This window comes from Poecilia reticulata, chromosome 17 (genome assembly GCF_904066995.2).
Source record: "Poecilia reticulata chromosome 17, P_reticulata-male-v2, whole genome shotgun sequence".
NCBI lineage: Eukaryota > Metazoa > Chordata > Actinopteri > Cyprinodontiformes > Poeciliidae > Poecilia > Poecilia reticulata.
Genome location: NC_088846.1, coordinates 9,558,326 through 9,572,382, shown reverse-complemented (window position 1 = coordinate 9,572,382; position 14,057 = coordinate 9,558,326). Strand labels below are relative to the sequence as shown.

The window sequence follows — 14,057 nt, the reverse complement described above, 5'->3', positions numbered from 1 at the left end:
GCATAGAGCCAGTTGTACTTGTAGCTATAAAGCTCCTCCATTCAGACTATCTGGATATGTTTACTTTGTGTTCAAAGGAGGGGTGGGTGTGCACGTTAAATTCACTAGCCCCAGGCTCCAACAGGGATTGAGATATGGGTTTTCACTATCTCTACAAGGTTGTGGGTGTTTCTTCCATCCCCATTCATTCTTTGTCTGCCTCTGGAGACCATCACAGGGTGTCCTGTTCTCACATACAAGATTATGAAAAGAAAGTAACTTTTTTTTCCAAATGCAGGTTCAGAAAGCATAAATAAACAATAAAAAACAAAACTTTGCAACAAGGTCATCTTAACCTACTTGTAGCACAGGACAGTGGGGTGTAGCCTGCCCTGTCATGACATCAGCAGCCCAGCTTGAATGACAGTCTCGTCAAACCGGTGTTGGAGCCTGCAGCATTGCCCTGTGTTCAGATCGAGCTCTTGTTGGCTTACAGAGATTTTTTTTTTTTTCCTCTTTCTGGAAACTGCACACGTGAAAACAGAGAGCAGCTACTCGTGAAACGAAGCGAATGAGGAGAAAACCTGCAAAATAACGACAAGAGGGGGAAAAAACATAAGTAAGGATGGAGAAGAATGGGATCGAAAGCAAGTTAACGGGTAAAAGTGATTTTTTTTTTTGGGGTTACTTTATTAGTTTTGCTCGTTGCAGTTGAGGTCTGCATCTCTTCGGTGTAGCCCTGATTACTTTAATCCAACAACAGATATTAACCTGATAGCCTTTAGACGTGAGCGTCTAGTCTTTAATTAAAAGTTAAACTGTGCAACTTTCTGCATGAATTGTGAATATTTTTGTTTCTTTAATGTAACACTATGTTCCCCTGCAGCCACTACGGTACATTTCAAGATCACTTTCAGCGTAAAGGTGTGGCTCGGTCTTACGCACCTTGTTACTAACACAAACACAGGTGTCGCCAAACCAAAACAGCACCTTGACTTTGGTTAGAAAGTAAGTCAAGAAAGCGACAAACGCATGCCTTTTTGTGCGCATAGTATTAATTGCCTGTTTCTTTACAAGGTTATAGTGTTAAAACGACAAATAATGCAAATAAGGCGTTGTTAAATCACAGCATATGAAGTGTCGCAACTAAACCACATGATGGCGCCGTAGAACTACAATTTGATTGGGGAGATCCTGCTTTTCTGCAGAAAATGGATCTTTTCCCTTGCTCCCCTCCTTAAAATCGTAAAAGTCAAAGTCGTGCGGGTGTTGTAACATCTCACGTCTTCTTCTGAAATATGTTCGTAGGTTTTCCCCACAATGGTTACCGGTGAAATCTGAATCTCGTAGATTGTCCAGCAGCGCGCGAACCCCACGATGTCACTCAATTGCATTCCAAAAGATGGCGCTGTTGAAATTAGCTTTCAATTTAGATATTAAATCAAACTTGGAGTGGAAAGGGGTCATTTTAAGGCTTTTTATTGGGTTTCTTTACCTCATAGTAAGAAAAAAAAAATCTTTTTTGAATTCTTGCTAAATAAATTTTGCTTTCACATGTTACAATCTGTTAGTTTGTCAGGGTTTGAGCTGTCGGCTACAGGAAATGTAGTTCTTAAGCTGGACCCCCTCAAATGGTTAAAAGCTTGAAATCCACACTTTAATAAGTGTTTACAAATTTAATTAGGGTTTGACGAATCAGAAGCTTTAACGTCTGTCACCAATTAATAACTCTGTCCATACTTGCACTGACTTGGTTTTGTCTTCTTTAAACTCAGTCCCATCTGAGGCGGTGAAGAAAATGAGATTGAAAATGGCCCCTTCTTGAGTTTTCACAAATCATAAACAGTACTTCTGGATTCTGTTACGAGTTTAACACAATTCAAGTTTGAAAAATCTGTTTAACTCCTGTCCTTAAAAGCTCTCTTGAATCTTTAGCTACATCCCCGCTCTGATATACCAAAACCAAGTGGCTGAAGTACCTCCACAACACATTCTCAAGATCAACAGAACCCAGCTAATGAGCGGTTTGTTTCATTCAGATGTTTTGGCGTGGGAGATCCCTGCTGTAGGTTTCAAGTAGGTGAAATAGCCCTTTAGTCAAATTGGAGGCCAACACTTGTAGCACTTGTAGGAATAGGTCTGTTCTCCATACACAAGAAGTTGGATTTCCCTGTTCCCAGTTGGAAATAAAACACCAAATGCCTTCTGAAGTTTCAAATTCTGACTGGAAAAGTCAATTATTTCAGCCTGGAGTTCTTTATCCAGGATGGTTGCTGTCCACATAAAATTTGGTGAAGGTTGCAGGTATGTCTTTTTTTATTGGCAATAATGATGGTCACACAGCGGTGTACATTCACTATCTGTGAATATATTCATTTTGGGGTAGGAATGGGTAGAAATAAATAAGCTGATGTCAGCAATAATTAGCATCACAACATTACCAAATGTCCGATTTAAAACTCAACCCTGCTGTGACGTCATTGTTAGTGGCGATTTCAGGGACTAATTCAATGTCTTTTTTGTAAAGCAATAATATATATATGTATTTATTTTATATCACTTACATTTTAACTCGCAGCAGTTACAGGTTAAATATTATAGTTGGCATATTTTTCAAATATGCAAATAATTAATTTAAAGTCCACTTTAATACTATGTCTTTGAAAAAGATCAAGCGCTTTCCTTGTATAACCTGTATTATATATATATAAAATGTTAAATTGCTTCAAAGCAGCGCTTAATTATTAGCAAGCAGCTAACGGAATAACGTTTTGTAGCTTAACTGTTTCCTGGCTAATTTGTAACATTTCCATGGAACCTGTGGTTGTTTTTGAGAAATGTTAGGCATATTTTCCTCCATGCCTTTTCCTTCTTTTAAAATAACTTCTGGATATATTTAAGCAGCAAAAACCAAACTCTTAACATTATAGCTTGTCAAGTTGACACTCGTCCGTTTCACGGATTTAAGTAGGTCATCCCGGTTGTCAGCTGACTGTCTCGTAGGGAAGTCCTGAGAGAGCTGAAGTAAACTACGGGGTTAGCTGGTACACGCCCTTTCAGTCCACACACACACACACACACACATACACACACACACACACACACACACACACACACACACACACACACACACACACACACACACACACACACACACACACACACACACACATACACACCGGTCTCTCTCTCGCTGCGTCTCGTCAACACACTCCCGAAGCCTCTCTGCCGCCCGGAGCAACATGTCTTGCGTGCGGAGACAAACTAAACTTAGCAAATCTGAGGAATTGCTTCACCATGCTTCCAACCAGAAGGTGATACAAACAAATGCAAAACTTCTAGGTATGTGGAAGATACCAGATGATCTTCGTGTTAAGGCGGATGATGTAAAGGTTATCCGGGTTTGGTGTCCCATTGTATGTATAAGGTGTATGGCTGTTGTGACAATTCAGCAAAGGCTTCAATTGTTCGGAGTGTTCTTACTTTGAAATAACTAGGAAATGGGAGGTAGCAGTGCTGCTAAAATACTACCACATACTGAGTGATAGTCACTAAATCTATCTCAACTCTGGTTTTTATTGCAACTGAAAAATATTTCCAAACAGCCAAATTTGAATTTGTTGACCTAAAGAGGAAATGTGTAGTAGCCATCTTTTTATCTGCTTAACACAATAGCGCAGCCACCGCTACAATACTCTATGATCCATAAAGTATTGTCTATGGATCATAGACAATACTCTATAGACAATACTCTTAAGTTTCACTAGAAACTTTTCTAGTTTCTAGTGACTTAAACTAGAAAAGGTTAAGTCACTTTTTCTAGACTTAAACCCTAGGAATGTTATCACAACAAATATTTGCATTTTTGGATCCTTACATTTTGAAACGTGGGTACACTCTGACCCTTGTAATCACTTCATGCATGGTTTTCAGCCGCAGACTTTTTCCTCATTGCTTCTCTTAAATGCATATTTTTCATCTTTAGGAATGGAGGGCGATCCAGACCTGCAGTTCCTCCTGCAAGGCGGAGACCTCCTCAAGGTCCTGTCCCCGTCCTGGAAGAAGACCCGTTTTCTCAAGCTGCAGGAGGACTGCAAGACCATATGGCGTGAATCCAAGAAAACCTTCAAGTCGAACCAGACCTGTGAGTCCTGTCCCAGCACCGTGTCGCCCAGCAAACATATGTCTCACCAAGACTCATAACCCTCCTTTACTCCTGCAACTAGCATTTATTAAGCAGATTTATAATTTCAACGCTAACACACCCAGCGCGATCTCTGATAACGTCTCAGTTCAAAAGGATGTGTAGAAGAGCGGACGGCTGATCACAAAGCCTGTAAAACTAGTGTTTGCGTACGTCGTATTATCAGTTGTGTGTGATATCAGTTTAGTGGGTGTGTCTGAAGAGATGGTTGTAGTTTTTCTTTTTTTCTTTTTTTGAGTAAGAGGAGGAGCGAGCTAAAATAGCCCCCGTTATATTTCTGCTTTAATGACATCCATAAATTGATGCGGTCACAGGCTGATGAGCGCCGTTGAGTAACATCATTACTGGTGTTTCCTGGACAACAAAATTACAAAAAGCAACTTTGCAACAGCTAGTCATAGCACCATGACTAGCTGTTGCAAAGCTGCTCATTGACGCTTAAATATATTAAGAAGCAAGGACATGCTTTGTTTCTGCAAGGGTACACACTTCATCGTCCGGAAGAACTAAGATCTGAACATTCAGAATCACATAAAGGCAGTTGCAAAGTCGGCCTTCTGTCACCTGGAGAATATTTCAAAATTTAAAGGACTAATGTTGCAGCAAGAACTAGAGAAACATATAAATGCTTTTATCTTTAGCAACAGTGCCGTCACAGGTATGCCTAAAATAAACCAATCACTGCTGCTCAGGTTCTCACTAAAACCAGGAAGACGGAGCACAGCACCCCAGTTTTAAAGCCCTTACACTTTAGCTTAGAGAGTAGACTTCAAAAAAAACTTTTATTAGTTTATAAATTACTGAATGACATAGCACCAAAATGCATTAAATAACTTTTGTTATTATAGTATCAAGTTGACAAAATGTAATGTTTATTGCTTGTTTCATAATTGATTACTGATGTTTTTATGGTGCAAAGCACTTTGAACTGCCTTGATGCCGAAGTGTGCTACTCAAAGAAACTTGACTCGACTTAACCTATTGATAGTAGCATAAGCTATACCGTTAAACATCTGGGCTATCTCTGCTATCTAGTTCCAGTTGACAGCATCGCAGCAGTTCGACTTGGCCGCCAGTCGGAGGGTTTGAAGAAGAACACAGAAGAGCAGGTGGAGGGCCGCTCCTTCACCATCGTGTTTAAGGGTCGCCGAAAGAACCTGGACCTCATAGCTAGCTCGGAGGAGGAGGCCGGGAGCTGGGTGAGAGGTTTGGAAAAACTCGTCTCCAGCCTAAACAACCTCTCTGCCAATCAGGCTAAAGATCAGTATCCTTTCACAAACGTATGAGTTCCTATCTGGAATGAGACTCACTCCAAAAAGTGTCTGTGTTTTGTGGAGCCACGTGTCATTGGTCTGTCGCTATAGGCTGTAAATCAAGGCCTGGCGATGAGGACCAACCACTGAGATTGTACCATCAAGCACTCGGATTGTATTCTCCTTACATGCAAGCTTCACAGCTGGATCTTCAGCTGCCTGAGGAAAGCAGACAAGAACCTAGACAGTAAACTGAGTCAGCAAGAGATGAAGAACTTCCTCCAGCTGCTCAACATTGGGCTGGATGATGACTACGCAGAGATGCTCTTCAAGGTGATACAGAAGTACCGCTGCTTTCAAATGCTTCAAGAACTTGCTAAGATGTTGCAGTACCTTCAGTATGATAAATGCCGTTGCAAATATTGATTTTTAGCATAAACCTTTCATGGTATCTTGTTATTACCTCATCATAAACGCACCTGGAGAGTTGCCTTGATTATTTCATGCATGTTTGAGAAATCCTATAATCTCTAGGGCAACCATTCAGAGGCTCCCCCACTCGGCTCCTTCAGACTAGCCAAGTGCAATTAGCAAACACCTGGACAAACTTTTTCATAGGGGACAGATTTGTACAAGGACCTTCTCCCATCAGCAGATTTTTTCCACCCGAGCAGTGGAACCCAGCAGCTCCTTCAGAGTTACCATGGGCCTCTTGACTGCTATATTTGATTAACACTCTCCCTGCCTTGTTAGCTTAAGCGGAGAGCCATTTTTGGTAGGGATATCGGAGTAAATGGGGGTGAATACAAAAGCTCGCCACCACCGTGGTCATGTCACATTCTTCCATTTCGCACAGTTATGCGGTTCTTTGTCTCCGTCTGTGACTTAAAGCTGCAGTAAAACGCAATGAACTTTGTGGCTGTAATGTGACAAAATGTGGAAAAGTTCAAATGTTATGAATGCTTTTGCAAGGCACCATGTTTGAAAATAAGGAAGACGTAGGAGGGATCATCTACTGGAAATGTGGTTTGTGGTCAGATAAATGGGTCTTCCTGCTCCTCATGGAAGAAACAGATACAGTGTGTTGTGGAACAAAGTAAAAAAAAATTATCACTTTTTGTAGCAACTACTCCAAATGCCACACTCTTAACACTTAATTACCAAAAAGTCACTTGAGATTACAGAGTATCACGTGTTGCCTCAAAGGCCTGATACTTCAAATAATCCTGGAATAAGTCAATAAAAAAAAAAGAATCACAAAGTTTTTACCTAACGCAGGTGGCAAACAGAGAACACATCACCGTGTCTTGCTCGTGCAATAGTTAATAAAATCAATTTTGATCTGATCATATTAAGCTGAATTGTTTCCCACAGATATTGTTTTGTTTTTATATAAATACAGTCCGTTTTTTTTTTCCCCCCACATTGTGTATGCAATGGTTTGTGTGTACATTACAGCGTCTTAGCTTGTGAATCATAGTGCAAACTTTATCGTTTAGGTGTTCACACTTGTATGAAAGAGCCTGTTTCATATAAATGTTCTAACTTTCACGTTGCACTCCAACAACAACAGAAATGCGACAAATCAGAATCTGGATACCTCGCCGGAGCGGAGATTGAGCATTTTTACAATCTGCTGACCCATCGGGAGGAGATCGACGTCATCTACGGAGAGTACGCCAAAACCACGGGCTTCATGAACGCCGGAAATCTGTTGGAATTCCTGATGAAGGAGCAGAGGGAGAAGGTGACGCTAGCCGACGCCCAGAAGATCATTGAGAAGCACGAGCCAGACGAACAGGGTCAGTACCTTAGAGCTCCAAGACATTTTACAACCAAATATGACCTATGCAAATACTAAGATTTCCAGGTTTTTGCATAATAATAAAGTGTTAGTCTATCTATTGGTCCTAAAGATAAATTTTAAGAGAATGGGACAAACATCCTCTTGTATTTTGGCTCTGCATGTTCGGTTAAAGGCCTAAATTTGTCCACACATTTTCACTTCAAAGATAAAATTTCCAAGTTCCAGTTTTGAAAATTAAACAAAAACGTTCAATTAAGTTCCAAGTCAGAAAGCTGGAGGTTTCTCCTCAGTAACAGACCTCAAAATCCAATATGGCTACCATGTGTTCTCCATCTCAAGCCAGCTGCAATGCTAAATGGCTTTTTGCACTTCTGACCATTTATCATTTAACCTTCTACACAGACAATGCTGGGTAGAAAACAATACTACTTATGTCGGTGAACATGTTAATTTAGTGTTGGAAAGCGAAAACGGCAAAGAAATGGCCGTTATTAGCTTGGACATGGAAACAGGTTTGTTAGGTTTATTGGTATTCCCAAATCCATGCTCTCATTTACCTGTAAAAATGTACAAACTACTAGCTTGGTCCTTGAAATGTTCTCTGCCTCCTTTATCTTGTAAATGGTCTCTGATTTGAGCAAATATCATGTTTTGCTTCTGGCTGTTTTGACCTGCAGCTCTCTAGCTCCACATTACGGTAAATGTAAATGGTCGACCAGTAGTGGTTCTGTGGAATATCTATAGCCTACTTCATACAAGTGGCCTGTTTTATCTGTGTGTTTATGATGTCAAATAATTAATTCAGAATTGTTTTGGTCGCTTTTAGCCAAAGGGAAAAGTCTGCTTTCCAAAGACGGCTTCCTCATGTACCTCCACGATCCAGAGGCCATGGTCTTCAATCTGGACCATAAGCAGGTGTACCAGGATATGCAGCAGCCCCTCAACCATTACTTCATCTCCTCCTCACACAACACGTACCTCACGGAGGATCAGCTGAAAGGACCCAGCAGCACCGAGGCCTATGTCAGGTAACAAACTCAAGCCTCTGTCCAGCGTTTGCCACTACTTATCTCTACGTCCTAGTGGGATGAGGCAAGGGCAACAGGAGGGTATTGCTAGAAGTGTGTTTTTTGCAGGAATAAAAGCTTAAGGAAAAATTCACCTCATGAACTTTACACAGCAAATGCCTCGCTCTTGTATAGCGCTTTATCCAGTCCAGAGGACTCCAAAGCGCTTTACACCACATCTGTCGTTCACCCGATCACGCAAACGGTCACACGTTGATGGGGGGTAAGCTACAATAGCTGCGTTTCCATTAACCATAGAACTGTGCAAATTTAAATTACAACAATAAATTAATTTAATTTAACTTAATAAAATGACTGATTAGAAAAATATTGCGCTGGGCTGAGGTAGTTTTTTTTTTTTTGGCTGTGTCAGCATTACTGTATTTTGTGAAACTGCAATGGAACAAGCTTATTCATGTCAAATTTTAATTGAATTTCTTATTTAATGGAAACGGCACAATTGCAAAATAGTTTTTGCAAAATTTATCGCCAGTTGGCAGGACGATGTTTGTTTTATGAGGGTTTTTACGATGCGTGATTGTAACACAGCAGGATCACCCAACCATCCCCGATATTTCTAGCTTTTTCGGTCTTAAATTTCATTCGCGGTTGCATTAAAAGTTCTTCAAGTCTCAGATTTGACTTGATGACACCTTTTCGATAACTTGTGTACTGAGTTTCTAAAGTGGGCCGTTGATCCCTCAGAGCTCTGCTGAAGGGCTGCCGCTGCGTGGAGCTGGATTGCTGGGATGGATCAGACAACGAGCCGGTGATCTACCACGGTTACACGTTAACCTCAAAGATCCTCTTCAAAGACGCGATCAAAGCCATCAAGGAGTATGCTTTCAAGGTACAGCTAGCGCCAATCTCAGGTAGCATCTTGAATTACTTCCTGTAATACTTAATTTTTTTTTTTGTTTTTTTTGGTTGTCCCCAAGAAATCTGACTACCCAGTAATTCTCTCCTTGGAGAACCAATGTAGTGTGGAGCAGCAGTCCGTCATGGCCCAACACATGAGCTCCATCCTGGGGAGCGCGCTCGTCACCACTCCCCTGGGCGACGGCATGCCCACAAACTTCCCATCGCCTGAGGTTGGTGCCAGCTCAGCTTAATGAGGGTTAAAGCTGGGAAGGGAGAGTATTTCAGCTGCGCAGCGTTTCGATTACAGGTGTGGATGCATGTGCTTTTCCTCAGGAGCTGAAAGGGAAATTCCTGATCAAAGGAAAGAGATTAAACAAACTCGAGGCCAGCTTCGCTGAAGCCGCAGAGGAGGCCGACAACACCGATGTGACGGAAGAAGAAGAGTCGAGTAACGAGGCAGACGACGAACCAGCGGAGAAGACGAGCCAGGTGAGGGGGCAACATTAGCTATGCTCGTAAATCAGTCTTTTGTCTGATGCCTAATTTTTGACCCTTGCGTTAAAAGAAAAAGCTGACGCTAGCCAAAGAGCTGTCCGACATGGTCATCTACTGCAAGAGCGTCCACTTCAACGGCTTCGAAGACGCCAGGAAGAACCAGAGCTTTTACGAGATGGCGTCGTTTAAAGAGGGGAAAGCCATGAAACTGGCAGAGGAGTCGGGTAAAGATACAATGTTGAGCATTTGACTCCTTATTATGCTTAAGAGTCCACAGGAACAGCCCCATGCAGCCCCATGTGTCCAACATTTTGTCACGTTGGACACACAAAGTTAAAGGTATTTCATTGGGCTTTTATGTGACAGAGCAACACAAAGTAGGGGACAAAATTATGGGGAAGTTGAAAGCAGAGTTGGATTATAAAACAATAACTCAAAGTTTTGAACAACTTCAGCAGAGATGCACTCTGGTCATATTTAACAGAGTGATCAATTGGGCTAAATTCATCCTGGATGGAAACACTTTTAGAGACTGAAAACTAGTTGAAGAAATTGTAAAAGACTTTTTTTTTTTTTTTTCTGCAGCAAATGCCTACATCCGCCACAACATGGAGAAACTGAGCCGCATTTATCCCGCAGGCTCCAGGACCGACTCTTCAAACTACAACCCAGTACCACTGTGGAACGCAGGCTGCCAAATTGGTACAAAACCCGACGCCCAACGTTACTAATTACTAAAGGAAGACAGGCCCTTCTTTTACATTCCTCAAATTCCTTTTATGTTCCTTTTTTCCACTTCTGCTCCAGTCGCCCTGAACTTCCAGACTGCCTGCACAGAGTTGGACATAAACCAGGGCAGATTCCTGGTCAACGGCATGGCCGGCTACGTTCTCAAACCGGCCTACATGAGGGATGCTGCCACCGAGTTCGACCCCATCACCTTGACCCGAGGAGACTGGCTGCAGCACAAGACGCTGCATGTCATGGTGAGGTCCCCAGTGTCGGGAAGGTTTTGCGGTTAGCTTCGGAGCCTGTTCAGTCCTAATGTGTTTTGCATCTGTCACTAGGTTATATCAGGTCAGCAGCTCCCCAAAGTCAACCAGAAGGAATCCTCCATCGTGGACCCGCTGGTTAAAGTGCAGATCTACGGAGTGCCGGCTGATGTTGCAGAGAAAGAGACCAGTGCTGTTGCGAACAATGGTACATGTGGTCTATTAGGTTGTTTTCACACCTGACAGTCTGGTAGACTCGGTTCGATTGGGGACCAAAGTTGCAACATTTGTTGCCTGTTCGGCTGCTACGGTTCGCTTTCACACTACACTGTAAAACTAATTGAAAAACCTGTTCCCGCTTTCGCCTGTGGTGGCGCTGCACCACAAAACATTGAAGGAAACAACCTGAAAAGCTCAGAAGAAGACGAGCGCGCAACTTACTTCTCAGAAAAATGTAAATTAAAACGGAACAGAGTAAAATTTTTAGCGGCTGTAGGATTTCTCTTTTGTTTTGGCAAAAGGCCACGAGCCATTTCTCCCACTAGCGTGAGACTGTCGTGTTTGTTTACATAGCATTCGCCTTGAATGAAGGTTGAAATTTTACTGATAAACAAGCAGGTTAAATGGAAATAGACCTCTATTTTCACCGTAAGAGCTGTGATTGCGTACAAAGAAAAAACACAATGTTAGGCAAAAATAGATAAATAAATCAAATAAAATAATGGCATACTGCCGGTTGCAAACCGTTTACGTTTGTAACTTAAAATACCGGCTAAAAACAGCTTTTTACCATATGATGAAACAAAAAAACTTGGTTACTCAACATTTAAAATGCACGTATTTACACAATAAACATACCTTACCGCATCAAACGCCTCCCGTCCCGTGATGAGCTTCACACACTACAAATAACTCAAAACGTCAGCGATGCGTCATAACGCTTCTCTGGTTTTTGTTTTAAGGTTTCAACCCAAGTTGGAATGAGAACTTCCAGTTTGACGTGTATGTGCCAGAGCTGGCGCTGGTTCGCTTTCTCATAGAGGACCACGACTCGATGTCTGACAACGAGTTCATCGGACAGTACACACTTCCGTTCAACAGCCTCAAAATGGGTACGTTTTAGTTTATTTCTGCCTGCAGTTGTAGGCATTTTTTTTTCTTCAGTGCCTGTAAGAGCCAATGACTCCCTGAAGGACAGATTGTTGTGACGTCACAGCTAGAGATACACCATCCATCCATCCATCCATTTTCTTGCACCCTTTTTCCATCAGTGGGGTCGGGAGGGGTGCTGGTGCCCATCTCCAGCCAACGTTTCGGGCGAGAGGCGGGGTACACCCTGGACAGGTCGCCAGTCTGTCGCAGGGCAACACAGAGACACACAGGACACACAACCATGCACACACACTCTCACACCTAGGGGCAATTTGGAGAGGCCAATTAACCTGACAGTCATGTTTTTGGACTGTGGGAGTAAACCGGAGTACCCGGAGAAAACCCACGCAACGCACAGGGAGAACATGCAAACTCCATGCAGAAAGACCCCAGGCCGGGAATCGAACCCAGAACCTTCTTGCTGCAAGGCAACAGCTCTACCAACTGTGCCACTGTGCAGCCAGAGATAAACCAATCCAATATTAATATCTGTATTGGTCCCGATATTGAAAAAAAAAAATCTAGATCAGGTATAAGTGACAGTGTGCCTGATCCACAAGGGCAAATCTAGTCGTTCTAATTCTATGCCTTTTACTCTGAGCGACATCATGGTTTGTTTTTTTTTTGAGTTTGACATTATTTTTTAGAAGTCCCAATTTTAATTTCTGAACCATTTGAAAGAGGGTTTGTCAGTTTGTTTTTGTCAGTTTCAATTTCTTATTTATTTTACATTGACTTGTATGCTCCTAATTGCACTGACTGAACAACTTATTTTACACGTTTCACCAAGCTTGTGAAGCTTTTGGTGTATTTAAGTGTGAAGTAAATCAACTTGTAATTCAGTGCATTTATATCTCTGTTTAAAAAAATGAGATATTTTAAATCAGCTCAGCACTGTTTTTATGCATTGGATCAGCCAATACTAAAACTCGTATCGGTATTGGAAGTGAAAAAAGTGGATCGGTGCATCCCTAGTTACAGCCACATGACAACAGAAAGCAGTACATAATTTTAAAAAGTAATAATTAAATAATTAAAATCCACTTTGTGTTGTTCTGTCGCATAAAATTACACTGAAGTTTGTGGCCATAATGTGACAGAGTCCAAGACTGTTTTCTGTTTGTAAAGGAACAGAAAAAGGAACTGTTCCTTTTCTGAGGGTTGAAACATTAGTCTCATTTCAGACTCTACACAAACAACTCTTCTTATTTCTGGCTTTCTGACCACATCTGCTTTATCTGCCCTCTCCCACACAGGATACAGACACGTGCCTCTGCTCAACAGGAATGGAGACAAGCTCCCGTCAGCCGGACTCTTTGTGCACGTCATGGTCGTGGATGCTAAATGAAACACCAGACTGTGTCTCCCCCGCCTGCGCCACTGCAACAAACCTGAACCTTGTTCACACAGCAACCATGTTTTTAGATTTTTATTTTTTATTTCTTTTAGAGGAAAGCTAACTTATAGATGTTATTATAGTAGTTTAAAATTAGACTGCAAACGCAATACGAGGATTATGGATTCATTGTCAATTATGTTGCAGACACAATGCAATGCAACAACTAACTCATGTCCTCAATTTTAATTAGATTTTTAAAAATTTTTATGTAGTTTAAAGAAAAACATCCTGGAAACGGCATGCTTCGTTTTCACCAATAGATTCAGCCATTAATGATTTAGTTTTCATGTACCATCATCTGACGTTTTTCCTTTTTTATCATCAGTAAACACTTTAAAAGTGAAACGTGTGGGTTTTTTTTTTATTTATTTTGCATCAGACTGTCCAGCAGATGAGTCTGGATGTGCCTCAGGAGCCTCACAAAGAGAGTGGCTTTCGTCTTTCCACAGAATAAGATCGTTGCCAAGTGAACTTTGGGTTGACACACCCTTTGTACACAGCGTGTCAATAAAAGACAGTAAAGGAAGTGCTACAGTAATGTGAAGTCAAAGCTCAACGATCTCAACAGGACATTAATTAGAAAAGGGAGTAATTATTTTTATTGCAGTGGCTTTTGAAAAATAAAAATCCAACATTATTTTAATTTTATTCCAGATCCAACACATGGTGTTCTTGAGTTAAGTGGATGCTTAATTTGTTCATTGCAAATATAATCAGCTGATGTTTCTTTCCAATAATAAAAATAATGCAGCACACTTAAACCTGCATCTTAAAATCCCTTTTTTTAAAGTTTGCTACTCATGTAAGGTTAAAATCAGCCATAATCACAGTTATGTTGTAAGCTAATT

General features: G+C 41.4%; 1 protein-coding gene across 4 annotated transcripts; it reads left to right on the top strand.

Annotated features, from left to right (window-relative positions):
• The first annotated feature begins 388 nt into the window (after positions 1–388).
• Positions 389–13,554, top strand: LOC103478863 (1-phosphatidylinositol 4,5-bisphosphate phosphodiesterase delta-1-like). Of its 4 annotated transcripts, none has more exons than XM_081597779.1 (15): positions 389–598; positions 3,965–4,123; positions 5,219–5,447; positions 5,640–5,769; positions 7,010–7,238; positions 8,070–8,271; positions 9,016–9,160; positions 9,249–9,401; positions 9,505–9,660; positions 9,737–9,890; positions 10,252–10,368; positions 10,474–10,652; positions 10,734–10,866; positions 11,621–11,770; positions 13,067–13,554. In XM_081597779.1, the coding sequence occupies exons 2-15, from the start codon at positions 3,967–3,969 to the stop codon at positions 13,156–13,158; spliced, it is 2,226 nt and encodes a 741-aa protein (XP_081453905.1). In that variant the 5' UTR covers positions 389–598; positions 3,965–3,966; the 3' UTR covers positions 13,159–13,554. The 4 variants fall into 4 exon arrangements, with proteins under 4 accessions (XP_081453905.1, XP_081453904.1, XP_081453903.1 ...); XM_081597778.1 differs by having other exon boundaries at positions 390–638; XM_081597777.1 differs by lacking the exon at positions 389–598 and adding an exon at positions 3,045–3,321.
• The last annotated feature ends 503 nt before the right edge of the window (positions 13,555–14,057 follow it).

Excerpts from the sequence above, each read along its gene's own strand:
- LOC103478863 (XM_081597777.1), top strand. The coding sequence starts at position 3,222 with ATGTCTTGCGTGCGGAGACAAACTAAACTTAGCAAATCTGAGGAATTG. Across the intron at positions 4,124-5,218 it reads CTTCAAGTCGAACCAGACCT|TTCCAGTTGACAGCATCGCA; the intron begins GTGAGTCCTGTC and ends TCTGCTATCTAG. Across the intron at positions 8,272-9,015 it reads AGCACCGAGGCCTATGTCAG|AGCTCTGCTGAAGGGCTGCC; the intron begins GTAACAAACTCA and ends TTGATCCCTCAG.